Source organism: Vipera ursinii (assembly GCF_947247035.1).
Source record: "Vipera ursinii genome assembly, chromosome: 15".
NCBI classification, from domain to species: Eukaryota; Metazoa; Chordata; class Lepidosauria; order Squamata; family Viperidae; genus Vipera; species Vipera ursinii.
Window position 1 is genome coordinate 1,803,606 of NC_139528.1, and position 16,587 is coordinate 1,820,192.

At 43.1% G+C, this 16,587-nt stretch overlaps 1 protein-coding gene and 1 long non-coding RNA gene across 3 annotated transcripts in view; one reads left to right on the plus strand and one right to left on the minus strand.

Moving 5' to 3' along the window:
- Positions 1–3: 3 nt before the first annotated feature.
- LOC310647355 overlaps positions 4–16,587 on the minus strand; it is a 41,386-nt gene continuing 24,802 nt past the window's right edge. Inside the window, exons 3-5 of the long non-coding RNA XR_014493870.1 lie at positions 15,116–15,217; positions 10,467–10,505; positions 4–93 (exon numbers count right to left, since the gene is read on the minus strand). This is a non-coding gene — a long non-coding RNA (uncharacterized lncRNA). The remainder of the gene's footprint in view (positions 94–10,466; positions 10,506–15,115; positions 15,218–16,587) is intronic.
- Positions 7,458–14,828, plus strand: LOC310647347 (protein S100-A16-like). 2 transcript variants are annotated; one of them, XM_083374550.1, is made up of 3 exons: positions 7,458–7,569; positions 13,547–13,725; positions 14,536–14,828. In XM_083374550.1, the coding sequence occupies exons 1-3, from the start codon at positions 7,563–7,565 to the stop codon at positions 14,698–14,700; spliced, it is 351 nt and encodes a 116-aa protein (XP_083230676.1). In that variant the 5' UTR covers positions 7,458–7,562; the 3' UTR covers positions 14,701–14,828. The 2 variants fall into 2 exon arrangements, with proteins under 2 accessions (XP_083230676.1, XP_083230677.1); XM_083374551.1 differs by lacking the exon at positions 7,458–7,569 and adding an exon at positions 8,506–8,637.

Genomic DNA, 16,587 nt, shown 5'->3' on the forward strand with positions numbered 1-16,587 from the left:
GAGCTGTGAAGAAAGATCCTCCAGATCCAGAATATTTTTTAACTCTGATGTCAGCAGAGTTTATCCCGGGACTGTTTAAATTCTGCACATTTTCTTTAAAAAAAAAAAAATTAGCGGCTCAAAATTTCACTTTGAAAACCCCCGAAACCTCTCATTTTCCAATGTGTACCTCAGAGATAAATATTCTGTTAAATATATATACAGTATCTATATATATATATAAATATATATAAAGTTGCACATAGAATTTTATATATCCCTGCCAAAACCGGAATGTTATAAATTGAATTTAAAAGTTGGATTTCGCTAGTTCGTTTCTTTTGTTCCTTTTGCGTTTTCAAAATCTTTTTTTTTTTGGGTCTTTACTAAAAGTAAGGAGTTGCATTAAAAAAAGTTACAGATCCAAAACCGGGTGGGCGGATTTAAAAGTCAGGGTTTTTTTTAAAAAACACACAACAAAAACAGAATTTTGACACGAAAAAAAAGAAGGAAAAAAAATCACAATTTGTATTGACAGAAGCTTCTTTTAAAAAGAAATTCTGTTTTCTGTGCCTCCAAGGTAGTGGGGTAACTATGCACAGCAGTTAGAGAAATTCAGAATCACAGAATCGGAAAGTCGGGGGAGCCCCACAGAGATCATCTAGTCCACTCCCCCTGATGCAACAGCTTCTCCCCCAGTCCCTGAAGCTCAGACGTATGTTTGCACCCGACATACCACCCCATCCCCGGTGTCAATCTAGTTATTTCTGGATTCTCTTTTGCTTTCCTGCTTAAGCAGGGTGGGGGGTTGGACTAGAAGACCTCCAGGTCCCTTTCAAGTTTGTTATCCTGTTAAGAGGGGCTGGACAGAGGGGTAAATCTCCTTCCTTCAGTCCCAGCGGAGAATATTTTGAAAAATAAAACCAGGGGGTCTCCAGAGAGCACTGGAAAACGGGGGAACCCCTTCACCCCTCCGCAACATTCCCCAAGTCCTAAACAGATGGGTCCTAAACCCGTCAATTGGCTTTTGCACCAATGTCATTAAAAAACTGGATTTCTCGCTGTTGCCAGGAAGGAATTATCAGAGTTGGTGGCCTGAACCCACCAACCCTTAGGGTGACATGATAGCAATCTCCCACTATTTATGAGGGGCTGCCACAAAAAAAGAGGTGGGCCACCTCTTCTCCAAAGCACCAGGACAAGAAGCAACGGGTGGAAACTAATGAAGGAGAACTAACGAGAAATTTCCTGACAGTGAGAATAATTAGCCAGTGGAACTGCTTGCCTCGAGAAGTTATGCTGGTGGAAATTTAAAAAAGAGATTGGACAGTTGTTTGTCTGAAATGGTATAGGGTCTACTGCTTGAGGAGGGGGTTGGACTAGAAGACCTCCAAGGCCCCTTCCAATTTAGTTATTCTGAATCCATCAAACTAATTATTCCAAGGGGGTGGAGGTTGGGGGTGGTGGGACCCCTGAAGGTAACCCACAAAAGGTTGTCCAGGGTTGCAGATGTGGCTCAGCTCTACACACAAGCAAATTCAAAGCCAACACACTGATCCACCCAGAATTGGGAGATCCAACTCAAACTGCAAACTGATTGGACAGGACCTTGGGCTGATGCCCCCCCCCCGCCCCCAAGGAGAATTTTAGTATGTATTCTTAAACTTAACCATTATCTGCCTCTCCAGGTGCTTGGCAAAGACTCGGAGGGCGGGTTTAAAAAGTCATATCCAATCTAAATAGCTATTTGGCTATGCAGTCAGTCATAACAATAATAACAATAATTGAACACCATCGTCATTGACAAAATCCCCATCTGTCAATTGCCAGAGGCAGCTTGAGTTGAAATAGCTGACATGCTGTGAGGAGGAACACCACCAAACAACCACGTCTGCCTATCCCAGGCCCATGGGGAGGACTTGACTGACAGATAAAAGAAATACATTTTATTTTAGGAGGTGCATCCAATTTTTAAGAAATGTATTTGATCCAAGGATACGCATCTGATTTTAGAAATTGTGTGATTTTAAGACATGCATCTGATTTTAACATATGCATCTGATTTTCAGAAATGCATCTGATTATAATAGATGTACTCAATTTTCAGACATGCACCCGATTTTCAGAAATGCATCCGATTTTCAGAAATGCATCTGATTTTATGAAATGCATCCGAGTTTCAGAAATGTATCCGAGTTTCAGAAATGCATCTGATTTTATGAAATGCGTCCGATTTTAAGAAATGCATCCAAGTTTCAGAAATGCATCCGAGCTTCAGAAATGCATCTGATTTTATGAAATGCATCCAAGTTTCAGAAATGTATCCGAGTTTCAGAAATGCATCCGATTTTATGAAATGCATCCGATTTTAAGAAATGCATCCGAGTTTCAGAAATGTATCCGAGTTTCAGAAATGCATCCGATTTTATGAAATGCATCCGATTTTAAGAAATGCATCCGAGTTTCAGAAATGTATCCGAGTTTCAGAAATGCATCCGATTTTATGAAATGCATCCGATTTTAAGAAATGCATCCGAGTTTCAGAAATGTATCCGAGTTTCAGAAATGTATCCGAGTTTCAGAAATGCATCCGATTTCATGAAATGCATCCGATTTTAAGAAATGCATCCGAGTTTCAGAAATGTATCCGAGTTTCAGAAATGCATCCGATTTTATGAAATGCATCCGATTTTAAGAAATGCATCCGAGTTTCAGAAATGTATCCGTTTCAGAAATGCATCCGATTTTAAGAAATGCATCCGATTTTAAGAAATGCATCCGAGTTTCAGAAATGTATCCGAGTTTCAGAAATGCATCCGATTTCATGAAATGCATCCAATTTTAAGAAATGCATCCGAGTTTCAGAAATGTACTGTATCCGAGTTTCAGAAATGCATCCGATTTTAAGAAAGGCATCCGATTTTAAGAAGTTGCAACTTATTTTAAGAAATTGCAGCTTCTTTTCGGAACCGCACCAATGGCCCACATCAACTCAACCTCCTCTCTGCTTTGCACTCCCGATAAGCCCCAAAGTTATAGCTGGGTTTTTTTCCAGCGCCGCAACAGAAGCCTTCCACCCGGGTGATGAGCTGGCCAAAGCTTGGAATCTGCAAAGCCCGTCATTAACCCTCTATCAGAAACAGGAAACAATTTTCTCCCAAAATCTGGGACAAGAGCCTCCCGTCACCTGCCCGGCCATGTCCCGGTGCTGTTGCCCGGGTTTTACTTTCGGATCTAAAAAAAGATGAGTGACGCAGAGATGCCGGCAGAAACTCAAGAGAGCGATGAGGAATGATGGATGGATGACAAGCTTGCACGCCCGCCAGAGAAAAAAATGCATTCCAATCTTGCAAAGTGGGGTGCTTTTTTTTCGTTTCGAGGTTTTGGCTCGCTCCCCAAGGAGGCAGCGGATGGAGTAACGTCAGGGTGAGTCAGACGGCGTTAGTCATGCCCGCGAGATTTTTGGGGTGCCCGGCTGCAATCAGCTTATCGGGGTGACCTCACGCTGAGATTGTGGAAAAACGCCGCGGGGAGATGAGATAATCCTGAATGTCTGAGCCAGTAAAATACAGGTGCTTCTCGCTTTACGACCGCCAGAATTTCCATTGCGAGCGAGGCAGGTGGTTAAGTGAGCGGTGTCCGATTTTGTGGGTTTTTTTTTTTCCTGGCTGCCGTTGTTAAGCGAATCACAGGGTCACGAAGCAAAGGTGGTTTCCCGTAATATTGTAGGTAACAGGCATTTGTTGCAAACAGCTCCCTTGCTGCCTTGGAGTTTGTCCTTGACAATTGCTACAAGAAAGGCCGTTAAGTGAGTCACCCTCGACTGTCTGACATTTGAACGACTGGTCCTGCTACGTACGACTGTTCCACGGTCAGGTGATCAAAATTCAGGCACTTGGCAGCAGGTTAAATTAAACCGGGGGCCTCCAAGCACCGACCTCAGTTGACAGACTAATAGAGGCGGTCCTCGACTTACGACCACAACGGAGCCCAAAATTTCTGTTGCTAAGTGAAACATTTTTTAAGCAAATCTGCCCCGTTTTGTGACCTTCCTGGCCACCATTATTAAGTGAATCCTGCAGCTGTTAAGTTAGTCACACCGTTGTTAAGTGAAACTGGCTTCCCCTTTGACTTTGCTTGTCGGAAGTTCACAAAAGGGAATCCCGTGATCCCCTGGGACGCTGTGACCGTCATAAATATGAGTCAGTCGCCAAGCGTCCGTATTTTGATCCCGTAACCACAATGGCCATAAGCGTAACTTGCTGTAACTTGAGGACCATCCCTATTCTTATTGTCCTGCCTTTTAGAAACTTCCTGCCTCTACGTTGCTTTCCTGTCCCTTTTCCTTTTTTTAAAAATAAATAAAAAATAAAAAATAAATAAAATAATAATAAAATAAAATAAAATAAATAATAAAATGAAATAATAAAATAAAAAATAAATAATAAAATAAAATAAAATAAAATAAAAAATAAATAAAATAAAAAATATAATAAAATAATAAAATAAAATAAAATAAAATAAATAAAATAAATAATAAAATGAAATAAAATAATAAAATAATAAATAATAAAATGAAATGAAATGAAATGAAATAATAAATAAATAAAATTAAAAATAAAATAAAATAAATAAAATAAATGAAATGAAATGAAATGAAATGAAATAAAATAAAAAATAAAATTAAAAAATAAAATAAAATAAATAAAATGAAATAAATGAAATGAAATAAATGAAATGAAATGAAATAAATAAATAAATAAATAAATAAAATAAAAAATAAAAATAAAATAATAAAATGAAATCAAATAATAGAATAGAATAAAATAAAATCCACCTTTCGCACCCCCCCAGCCAGGCTGACATCACTTTGGCGGCGCATTCCCGCCTCAGGACAAGGAAATGCTTTTCAAATTAGACGCGGCAATTAACCTGGGGAACTCCTCGCTACAGGATGTTAGCGCCGAGGTGAAGAATGAACGCAGATTTGGGAAGCCTGCCAAGCCGGGGACAGCCGTTCCTTCTCCAAGAACGATAACAACTTATTTCGGAGGCTGGAATGCCAGGGAACTGGCTTCCCAGATTGCAATCGATAGCTGCTTAGCATTCCTCGGCGTCATCTGCTCCGCAACCGGTTTTGCAGACTGCAATCGGCCTTAACTCATCGCAAACCTTTGCGATGGGTCACAGCTCCCTAGAGGATCTGGGCGCAGGCCGATCGCCCCCAAACCTCAGGCTTCCGATTGACGGTCAGATTTTTCTGAATCCAATGGGATGACATCCTTGCCCCAAAAAATCTTACGACAGGCAGCCTCTCCGGACGTTATCCAAGAAGGGATTTGAGACAGGTGGGGGTGGTCCAGTACAGGTAGGGCTCAAGTTACGACCACAATGGACCCCAAAGTTCATGTTGGTAAGTGAGACATTTGTTAACTGAGTTTTGCCCCATTTTAAAGCCTTTCTGACCACCGTCGCTAAGTGGATCGCTGCAGTTGTTAAGTTAGCAACACAGTTGTTAAGCGAACCTGGCTTGTCAAGAGGGGATCACGTGACCCAGAAAATATGAGTCAGTTGGCCAGAAAACGGGCCAAAAAGCAAAGCCAACCGGTTTGGGGCAAGCGAGGTCTGCTTAGAAAGAGATTAGAAGTCAACCAGGGGTGACAAAAACACACCTCGGGTGCACAGGTGGGTCCGAGCCGCGCCTCGCTCTGCTCGTAAAATGCAGCGCCCGCCTAAAGGACCACAAATCCCTCCGATTAAAACACCAAATACTTCCCTGCCAGCCACCCAGAAAGAATGAGACACCTCATTGTCATTGTGTCTTGTCTACTAAGGCGGGTGGACAGGCAAAATAAATTAATAAAAGCCTCATTTTCGATTACAGCTTCTCCCCTCTCCCCATGCTGAGAAACGGACCGATGGAGCCCTAAATCAAGTTAGTTTTTTCCCCAAAAATGTTTTTTTTTTTAAAAAAAGGCCATTGATTTTAAATTCATCGCTCATATTTTTACAGTCAGGTGCGTTCGGGATATTTATGGGGTATCAAACTCTAGCTGAGCTCCAGAGGGCAGCAAAGGGGTGATGGGTTTAGCCTCTTTGCTGCCCCCTGGTGGATGTTCCCAATAATTGCAGCCGAGAGAGGACTGCTCTCTTTTTGGTTAAAACAGGCTGCAAATTTAGCCCGTTGTTGGCTTGGCTGCTTTGAATCTCAAGAGCCCCCTTTTTAAAAGGGGAAATGGTTGTAAAAAGAGACTGAAAGGGAATTAATTAGCCTAGCACCAGTAAAACGAGGACTATTTGCATATAAATAAATGGGCTTGGTATCTTTAATATCTCTGGAAATTGTTTTAGTGCACTTCTGCATTTTGGGGGTTTGTGCTTTGGAGCAATCTGACTTTTGATAGATAGATAGATAGATAGATAGATAGATAGATAGATAGATAGATAGATAGATACATACATACATACATACATACATACATACATACATACATACATACATAGATGAGAGAGAGAGAGAGAGAGAGACCCAGAGATGATAAATAAATGATAGGTGATAGTTTGGTAGAGAAATGGAGGGATAGAAAGACAGACAGATAATTGATGATAAATAAGGGACAGAGAGAGAGAGGGAGGGAGGGAGGGAGAGAGGGAGAGAGAGAGAGATAATGGAAGTTTTTAAGAAGAGACTGGACAGCCATTTGCCTGAAATGGTATAGGGTTTCCTAGGGGTTGGACTAGATGACCTCCAAGATCCCTTCCAACTACTACTAATTATTATTATTGTTGTTGTTGTTATTATTATTATTATATTAGATAGATAACAGATGATAAATAAGGGAGAGATAGATATGAGAGAGAGAGAGATATATGATAGACAGGCAGACATGTGCATTGTATCCCAATTAAAAACGGAACGAAGGAAGCAAAACGTAAGTTTTAAATTAAGAGGCCTCTCCTTCTTGAACCGATTAAGCAACAGCTGTTAAGGTGCAGCCGCTTGCTAATTCTGGATTAACGAGAACAATGTCATGCTTGGGATGTCTCAGAGCAGCTGTCAAGGGCGCGTCTTGGAGAAGGATAGCGACATGCCAACCCTCCAGAGCCTGACCGAAATACGCCACCCCATCCCTCCCTCGGAGTCCCCCCCCCCAAAAGTGCAAAGACCCTTTTCTCTTCTCCAGCCTGGGCCTTGACAATCCCAGCCTGGAGACCAGGGTGATGCCCTCTCTGCCCTGCCTGGTGCCATCGGAGGGCCTGGCACGGCGGTGCCGAGCCCGGGCCAAGCCTGGGGGCGATTTGGCAATCGTGCCCCATGGGATCCGGGGGGGGGGATTAGTCAGAGGAACACCCCAAAGACGGCAGGAGGGGGGTGGGAAAAAGAGGGAGAGAGGAGGGAATTTTCCCTTTGAAAGGAAGCCTGTCCTGGCCCCGTGATCCAGGGGCCGGGCGTGTCTTTGGATGGGAGTTACTGTCTCCCTCTCAAATAGACCAGCTTGATAAACAGGCGAGTCGGACGGGCAGGCAGGCAGGCAGGCAGGCCAGGACAGGAAAGCCGCCGGAGCCCAGCCAAACAAGCCATCATGCACGGTAAGGAATGCAAGGGGGCTGGCACACACAATGGTGGCCTTGTGGGTGGGTGGGTGGGTGGGCAGGGGGTCCGTTAAGAGGCCCTCCCTAACAACAACAGAGGTTTCAAGTTTGCAAAAAGCGGTCTGGCATTTGGGGATGGCCCTCTTTCTGCTTGAAGGGATCTGGTTTGCCTGTGCATTGATCGATTGACTTACTGATCCATTCACACAACCGGACACGTTTAGAAGAACAAAGTGGAAAGGGAGACTTGGGGAAAGGAGGAAGGGGGGGGCTGCAGGGGGGGGGCCTGTGGCCTAAAGCAACTCTGAAGAAGGCAGCCTGTGTGTGGTCAAAGCTCTGGACAGATTCCCACAACACCCAAGACCCAGGTTAGGCAGTCGGGCACCGGGATGCCAGGTTTTTCTCGACGGGCAGAGAATTAGATGTTCCTCTTTGGAACTGGAGATGGTTTGGGAGGGGAAGCATGCTTCGGCTCAGTTTGACCTAGGTTTGGGGGTGGGGTGGGTGGGGGTCTTGAGAACCTGCCCTGTTCTTCACAAGGTAGGGGGAAATTGTGGCACCCCTTCCCCCTTCCCCAGCCCGCCCAGAGCCCTCGATCTGATTCCTCCCAACTTCGGAGGCTGTTGAAATATGACAGGTCAAGTCGAAACTTGTCAGAAGAGAAAGTTGGGGGGGGGGAGGAAAAAAAACCAGAGTTTTTTTACTTCTTCGGGCAAACTATCTGCAACCTGGCGCCCTCCAGATACAGCAACCACCTCTAGAGACTCCCTGGATTTGGGGCTTCTGGGATTTGTAGTCCTGAATAGGGAGGCTCCACCGGGTTACTCAGCATCGGCCTCCCGATAAACTCTCTCTCCCGCGTAAACCTGCTCTTCCTCACCTTCCCGCGGCACTGTCAGTTTCAGAGTTGTGGTGGGGCTACTCCCAAGGCAAGGATGATGGTCATTGTAGTCTTTAAGAGCAGAAAACTCCCCGTGGGGACCTCGCAGCAAAGCCAAAGAGAGCTGGGCCCTTCCCCACCTTGTGGCCATGAGTTCCACAGGTGAGATTAAGCTCTACCAAAAGGTAGGGTTTCCTGTTGACAGGATCCAGGGCAAATGTGAGGAATTCCTGTTGCTAATTCAAATTATTACATGGGACAAATCTCTCTCTCCATCATCTATCTCTATCTATCAATCATCTATCTATCTATCTATCTATCTATCTATCTATCTATCAATCAATCTATCTATCTATAATCTATCTATCTATCTATCTATTATCTATCTATCTATCTATCTATCTATCTATCTATCTATCTATCTATCATCTATCTATCTATCTATCTATCTATCTATCTATCTATCTATCATCTATCTATCTATCTATCTATCTATCTATCTATCTATCTATCTATCTATCTATCTATCTAGTTGCCTGCCTTTCTATCTCTCTATCTCTCTATCTCAGTCTCCATCCATCTATCCATCCTGTCTATCATCTCTCTCTGTCTCTCTATCCATCCATCCATCCATCACTGGCATCCATAGAGGCTTAGGACTATTTATTTATTTAGCGTATGGCTGGTCACACACAGAATTAAAAGCACTTCATATTTACAAGTTAGAACAGTTAAAACAATTTTTTTTAAAAAAAAAAGAAGAAGCAATTACAAAACCTAAGAGGAAAACAGAATAACATTTCAGAGTTTAATGTCGAGTTTGGAGATCCAGTCAGTAGGCTTAAGCCTAATTTGAACTCGGACCCGCCGTTCAGCCAAGGGGCGTGTCTTTTCACCCCACGCCCCCCCTGATTTACGAGTGGGTTTGCTCTCTTGCTATTTTCCCCCCTTTATAATTCGTCCATCGCATTCCGCTTGCTTTGAAAACGGAGAGCAAAAATCCCTGTTCGGCTTAAAACGGGCTGAAAATCAAATTTGGAAAGAGAAAAGAAAAGAAAAAAGAGTTGGCGAAAAAAATAAAATAAAAGTAACGACAAACCCTAGCCCTAACCCTCCCCACGGGGATATTAAAAACAAACAAAGGAGCAGTAACACAATCACACCCTGGAAATTTTTTTAAAAAGGGGGGGGGAAGGAATTAAAAATGGGGAGACGCCCCAATTGCAAAAGCCGCCCGTCTCGAATTGGGAAATGCTCAAATTGGAACTGGGAGGAACCAAAAACTGTTTATTTTACAGAAAGGGCTGGAATTTATGCGGGTGGTCCTCGAATTACGACCGCAACTGGCCCCAAATTTATGTCGCTAAGCGAGGCAGTGGTTAGGAGAGTTTTGCCCCATTTTACGATCTTTCTTTCCACCGTTGTTACGTGAACCACTGCGGTCATTAAATTAGTAACACGGTTGTCGCAGGCTTCCCCCATTGACTTTGCTTGTCTGTGATCCGTCACAAATGCGAGTCAGTTGCCAAACTTCTGGATTTTGACCACGGGGATGACAAAACGGTCGTAAGTGTGGGAAACGGTGGTACGTCACCTTTTTCAGTGCCGTTGTAACTTTGAACGGTCACTCAATGAATTGCTATAAGTCGGGGGACTTACCTGCATTTTACTACTGGGCTTCCCCTCCTGGAAAAGATCCAAAAGTGGGATATATATATTTTTTTTTCTTGAAAGAGTTCTCAGATCTTCACAGAGAACCGTTCTGATTTAAATCTCTCCCTTTTTTCTTTCGTTTTGAGCTCCTTACTGTGAGGTTTGAGCCACAGGAAAGTAATTGGGGATTTTTTGAAACCAAGGCTAGTTGGAAAGGAGTCAAAATAAATAGGCCACATTCGAAAAGAAACACTAAACTTTCTAAAAAGTTTGTGCAGGGAACAATGTTTTTTTTTTCTCTCTCTCTCTGTCGGAAACAAAAATATTTATTTCTGAAGAGTTGCTTTAATGGCTCACTTACCCAGAACTGTCCATGGCAACGGAAGGAAGGCACGACCATCTGTGCGGAAGGAAAAAAGGAGAAAAAAAACAGGTTTTTTTCGTACAACTAAATGGCAAAGGATCGATTTCATTATTTAAAAGGATAATTTTAAATATCTTGAGATAAATAGCAGAGACGATTCCACTAATCTCAAGTCTCTGTACAGCTAGTCCTCCACTTACGATGTTTAGTGGCCATTCAAAATTAAATCCCTGAAAAGAAGTCACTAAGGGCTAGTCCTCGCACTTATGACCGCCGTAGTCATGTGATCGCCATTTGCAACCGTCCCAGCCAGCTCCCGACAAGCTAATGGGGGAAGTTGGATTTTGCTCAAGGCCTGCAGTGATTCGCTTAACGACTGTGGCAGAAATGGGGGGGGGGAAACCGTGCACCGCTCACTGAACACCTGCCTTGCTTAGCGATTGAAATTCTGGTTCCAACTGGGATCGTAAGTTGATTGTAAAGGATAACGAAATAATGATTGGCTGGGGCTAAATCCATTCTTTTCAAACTTGACCACTTTAAGAGAATTCTGGGAGTTGACGTCTACCCACCTTAAAGCAGGCTGGCTGGGGGATTCTGGGAGTTGAAGCAAACTGCTGTACCCATTTCACAGACAGGGGAAACCGAGGCAGCTCCACTGTGGGAAATCCCTAGGGATCCAAACGCCCATTTGTTTTTTTATTGCAGGCCATAACTCGAAATAGGCCGTCTGGGAGTAAGCTAGAGAAACTAGCTTGACTGGAGTTACGCAAAGCAGGGGGCAACTCCCTTATCGCAAGGGGTGTGTTTGTTGTGTGTGTCCGCCTCCCACGTTATCCGGTTCCTCCTCCTTCGGGGATGAATTCTTGGGAGGCACCCAACCCAAACCCCCCACTTTCTCAGGCTCTGAATTTGCACCCCCAAATCCCCATCGGACAATTGCAAAAGGGTAGCCTGGCTTTGCACAACGGAGGTCCTGCGTTGGTGCATTTCACACCATCACAACGAGCACAATTGCCCAGCCCGGGTCCTTGGGAAGGACTCAATAAGTGGACAGAAAGGCTAAATCCAATCTAAACATATGGCTGACTGTGCAAAGAGTGATAATAATAGTAATAATAATAGTAATAATAATAATAATAATAATAATAATAATAATAATAATAATAACAAAATAGTCCTCAATTTATGTCCAGTTCCAGCATCCCGGGGTCACATGATCCCCTTTTGCGACCCTCTGACAATGGGGAAGCCAGATCCACTTAACAACCGTGTCGCTAATTTAACAACTGCAGCGGTTCACTTAACGACGGCGAGGAAGACTGTAAAATGGGCAAATCTCGCTTAGCCAGCGTCTCACTTAGCCACGGAAATTCTTTTTTTGGGGGGGGGCCTATTGTAGTCGTAAGTAGAGGACTTGCCTGTAATAGACCGCACGGTCGTATTGAGCCAGCACAATGTTGGCTGAATAAGCAAACATCCCAAGCCACGTTTCTTTTTCTGCTGTGTTCAACTTTAAAAAGATTTGCTGGGAAAACAAGTTTTAGTCAGTTTTTGGAAAAAAAAAAAAAAAAGACGACACGCAACCCTGCGGAAAGCCACAACACGCCGAATGATGAATAACACAAAAACTCCGGGCAGACCAGAATTGCAAGCCCGGTCAGAAGCGTGACTCGAACCCACATCAAATAGGCAAGAAACCGGTTTGTTTGTTTTTTTGTTTATTTTTACAGAGAGAGATTTAATTTTCGATTTAAATTTGGCAAGTTTTTTTTTTTTCAGATGCTCCCCGTGGCATCTTTCTGTGTCGCGCCACGGGGAACCCCAGAGACGGAGTCAGCAAGCAGCCATCCGGCATTTTTTAATTGTTATTATTTTTTGCAAAATTTGCAAAAAGCCGCTTGGTTGGCGTCAAAAAATAGCTGCTGCCCCACAGGGAGAAACTGCCACATGAGCGCAGCCTTTGTGATTTGCACCCTGCAGCCAGTCCTCGCATTACGACCGCAATTCAGCCCACATTTTCTGTTGTTAAGTGAGACATTTGTTCAGTGGATTTTGCCCCGTTTTGCAATCTCCCTTGCCACAGTTGTTAAGTGAATCACTGCAGATATATATATATATAGAGAGAGAGAGGGAGAGGGAGAGAGAGAGAGTGTTGTAATAGATATAGCGATAGATAGATAGATAGATAGATAGATAGATAGATAGATAGATAGACAGATAGATAGATAGGATGGATGATAGATAGATAGATAGATATAGAGAGATAGAGAGATAGAGAGATAGATAGATAGATAGGATGGATGATAGATAGATAGATAGATAGATATAGATAGATATAGATAGATACATAGATAGATAGATAGATAGATAGATAGATAGATATAGAGAGATAGATAGATAGATAGATAGGATGGATGATAGATAGATAGATAGATAGATAGATAGATAGATAGATAGATAGATAGATAGATATAGATAGATAGATAGATATAGATAGATAGATAGATAGATAGATAGATAGATAGATAGATAGATAGATAGATAGATAGATAGATAGATAGATAGATATAGATAGATAGATAGATAGATATAGAGAGATAGATAGATAGATAGATAGATAGGATGGATGATAGATAGATAGATAGATAGATAGAGGATGGATGATAGATAGATAGATAGATAGATAGATAGATAGATAGATAGATAGATAGATAGATCAAAAGTCTAAACTTCCCATCATATATTCTCACAAGGGATTTTCATCCTGTCTCTCCTTTCTTTCTTATGTCTATTTTGATCTTCCTGCTTTTATTTTTTTTTATTTTTCCTCTTTTTTCCCCGTGCATTTCCTTTCCTCGTTTTATTTTTTTTCCTTCCAGTATCTATGCTTTTCTTTTAATTTCCTCTTTACTGAAGACGGTAACTGGAATTTCACAGCCTTTCCCTGCATAATTAGGGACAAAAGCGCCTCCCCTCTCCCTCCTGTGCATTGAGGAAAGTCTTGACTGATTCATTTCACGAAGTGGAAAGGGTACCAACAGGTGATCAAACCTATTTTGATTTTTTTTCTTCAGGAGCCAAGGGGAGCATGACGGTGACAGGAGACTCTTCGGAGCTGGAGTGGGCTATCCAGACCCTGGTGAAAAATTACGAGAAATATTCCGGCAAAGGATGTTGTTGCCGCAGACGGCGAGGGATCAGCAAGTCCGATTTCAGGAAGATGCTTAGCCACGAACTGAACCACATGCTGACGGTGAGTAGGGCGTCTCCTGAACTCGGGTCCTGTCCGAATTTGGGCTCAAATGGAGGGGGATTTCAGATGGGATTTCAGGCTTTTGTGATCACAACCCGCAACATTAAAGTCATCATATCTCTGACAGTGTTTCTGAACTTTTAAGATGGGTGAACTTCAACTCCCAGAATTCCCTAGCCAGCAAAGCTATAAGCAAAGCAGGCTGGGGCATTCTGGGAATTGAAGTCCATCCATCTTAAAAGTTGCCAAGGTTGAGATGGGATCCCTCCTGGTGCAGACCTGGTCCACCTCGAAGGGCTGGTGGACTGAGCGCCGAGGAAAAAGAAATGCGAAAGCACGACGCTCTCCCCGTTTCCAGGGACTCCGACTCCCATCAGGGAGACGGTTATCCATTCAGGATGACGGGGACCCCAAGCCAGACAGAGAGAAGGCTAAGAAGAAACTTCCTAAGCATGAGCAAGGGGTTGGACTAATTTAATAATTTAATAATTTGATTTCTATACCGCCCTTCTCCCGAAGGACTCAGGGCGGTGAACAGGGCAATACACAATAAAAATCGAATACAAAAATTAAAAAGCCATTAAACATCATGCCCATAAAATCAATACATATTAAAGTTAAAACTAGTTTTAAAAACCCAACTAGATGACCTCTGAGGCTCCTTCCGACTCATTCTATTCTATTCTATTATTATTTCTCACTCCAAATTAAAGACAGAGTTGTACCCCCTCCGCACCGTATCTCTGAACTGGATGGAAATCAGTTTTCCTCATCCGCCTGACCCGCTTTCCTCCACTTCCTCCCCTCTAGGACACCAAGAACAGGCAGGCGGCTGACAAGCTGATCTGCGACCTGGATGAGAATCAGGACGGGGAGATCAACTTTGACGAATATTGGAACTTGATCGGGGGCATCGCCAGCCCCATCTCCTGCCTGATCCGACAGCAGGAAGAGAGTGAGAAATTCAAAAAATAAAGACGGAATCAAAGGGAAATAATCTACCGTGAATGACCCCCAAAGCCCTTTGACCCCATTGCTGACCCCCAGTTTCTTGCATTTTGGACCGGCTAACCTTAAGAATACTCCGTGTGGGGAAGGGGAAATTTGGGGCAGGGGAACGGGGGGTTCCTCAGAAATTAAGGGAGTTGTCAAACTGTGAATAACACTGGAATAAAGGTTGGCACCTCAAAACCCAGGACCGTCTCTCGTTTCTTTGTAAAATCTTTCGGCTCAAACAAGCTTCCGGTCCTCCTTGAGGCCAGATGAAGCCAACGGCCTCTCTGCAACAAAATATAGGTCGTCCTCGGCTTACGACATCCCCTGCTTCTAAGTTAAGCAGAGGATTTTTTTTTTTTTTAGTAAAATAGATTTTTTTTTTAAAAAAAATTACCTTGCGGCCTCCACCCGCATCTTGTGGCAGGGAATTCCGGAAGCTAACTAAGGCATCCTCCTCCTCCTGTTCTGCTTTGAATCCCACAGTCTGAGTTTCATCCTGAGGAAAAATAGGGGCAGAATTTACAAAAGTCGTGTTCTTTATAGGGTGCACCGGAAGTCAGGAAATCTAATTTAAATCTGTCAGGTCCCTAACTAACCTGAAAAAGAAAAAAAAATCTGCCTCTAACCATATCAGAGTTTTTCAACCTCGGCAGCTTTAAAAACTCTGACAAACCGTACTCAATGAGTTGTCTTTAATGGTGCTACGTCAATAATAATAATAATAATAATAATAATAATAATAATAATGATGATGATGATGATGATGATGATAATAATAATAATAATAATAATAATAATAATAATAATAATAATAATAATAATAATAATAATAATAATAATAATTTTATTTATATACCGCCCTTCTCCCGAAGGACTCAGGGCGGTGAACAGGGCAAGCATAAAAAATACAGAGTTACAAAAGTTAAAAAAGGATTAAATATATGCCCACTAAAAACAGTAAATACAAATATTAAAATAACAATAAAAAACCCCACCCATCCCCCATCAGGCCAGGCCGGCTTGTTCAAATAAGAATGATGATGATGATGATGATGTTAAAACATATGAAGAACGGTTGCAGGATTTGGGTATGTCTGTTTTCATGAAAAGGAGGACTAGGGGGGACATGATAGCAGTCTTCCATAATTTGAGGGGCTGCCCCCCAAAAGGGGTGGTGGTGTTCACCTATTCCCCAAAGCCCCCTAAGGCAGGACCAAAAGCAAGGGATGGAAGTGAATCAAGGAGAGAAGCAACCTGGAATTAGAGGAGGAATTTCCTGACAGTGAGAACAATTAACCAGTGGATGATCTTTGGCTTTGCAAACCGGCCTGAATTTGTGACCATTTTTATGACCACGATTTAATGATGCTTCTGATACCGGCATTTACAACGGGTTTCCAGCGAAAACCCTAACCTTTAGCAAACTTAACTAGAATTAAGGAGAGATTTCCTGCTCGTGAAACCAATTAACCCCGTGGAACCGCTTGCCTCCAGAAGTTGTGGGTGCTCCGTCACTGGAGGTTTTTGAGAAGAGACTGGACAGAAATAGGATAGGGTGTCCTGCTGGAGCGGGGGGGCTGGACTAGAAGACCTCCAGGGTCCCTCTCCAGCTCTGTTCTGATTGATTCTGACTGATGATTAACCGGCTTTAATTCTGGAGCAGCTGCCGAGGGCGCGGTTTGCAGAACGATAGCGCCGTGCCCACCCTCCAGATCCTGACTGAAATAGGTCACCCTTTCCTTCCCTCGGAGATCCCCCCATGTGGGCAAGGAACCCCCCCTTGGTTTTTGTTTTTTTGCTTCTCCAGCCTGGGCTTTGACTCTCCCCACTGGGGGGGGAAAGGGGTGGCTCTCTGCCTTGCCTTCT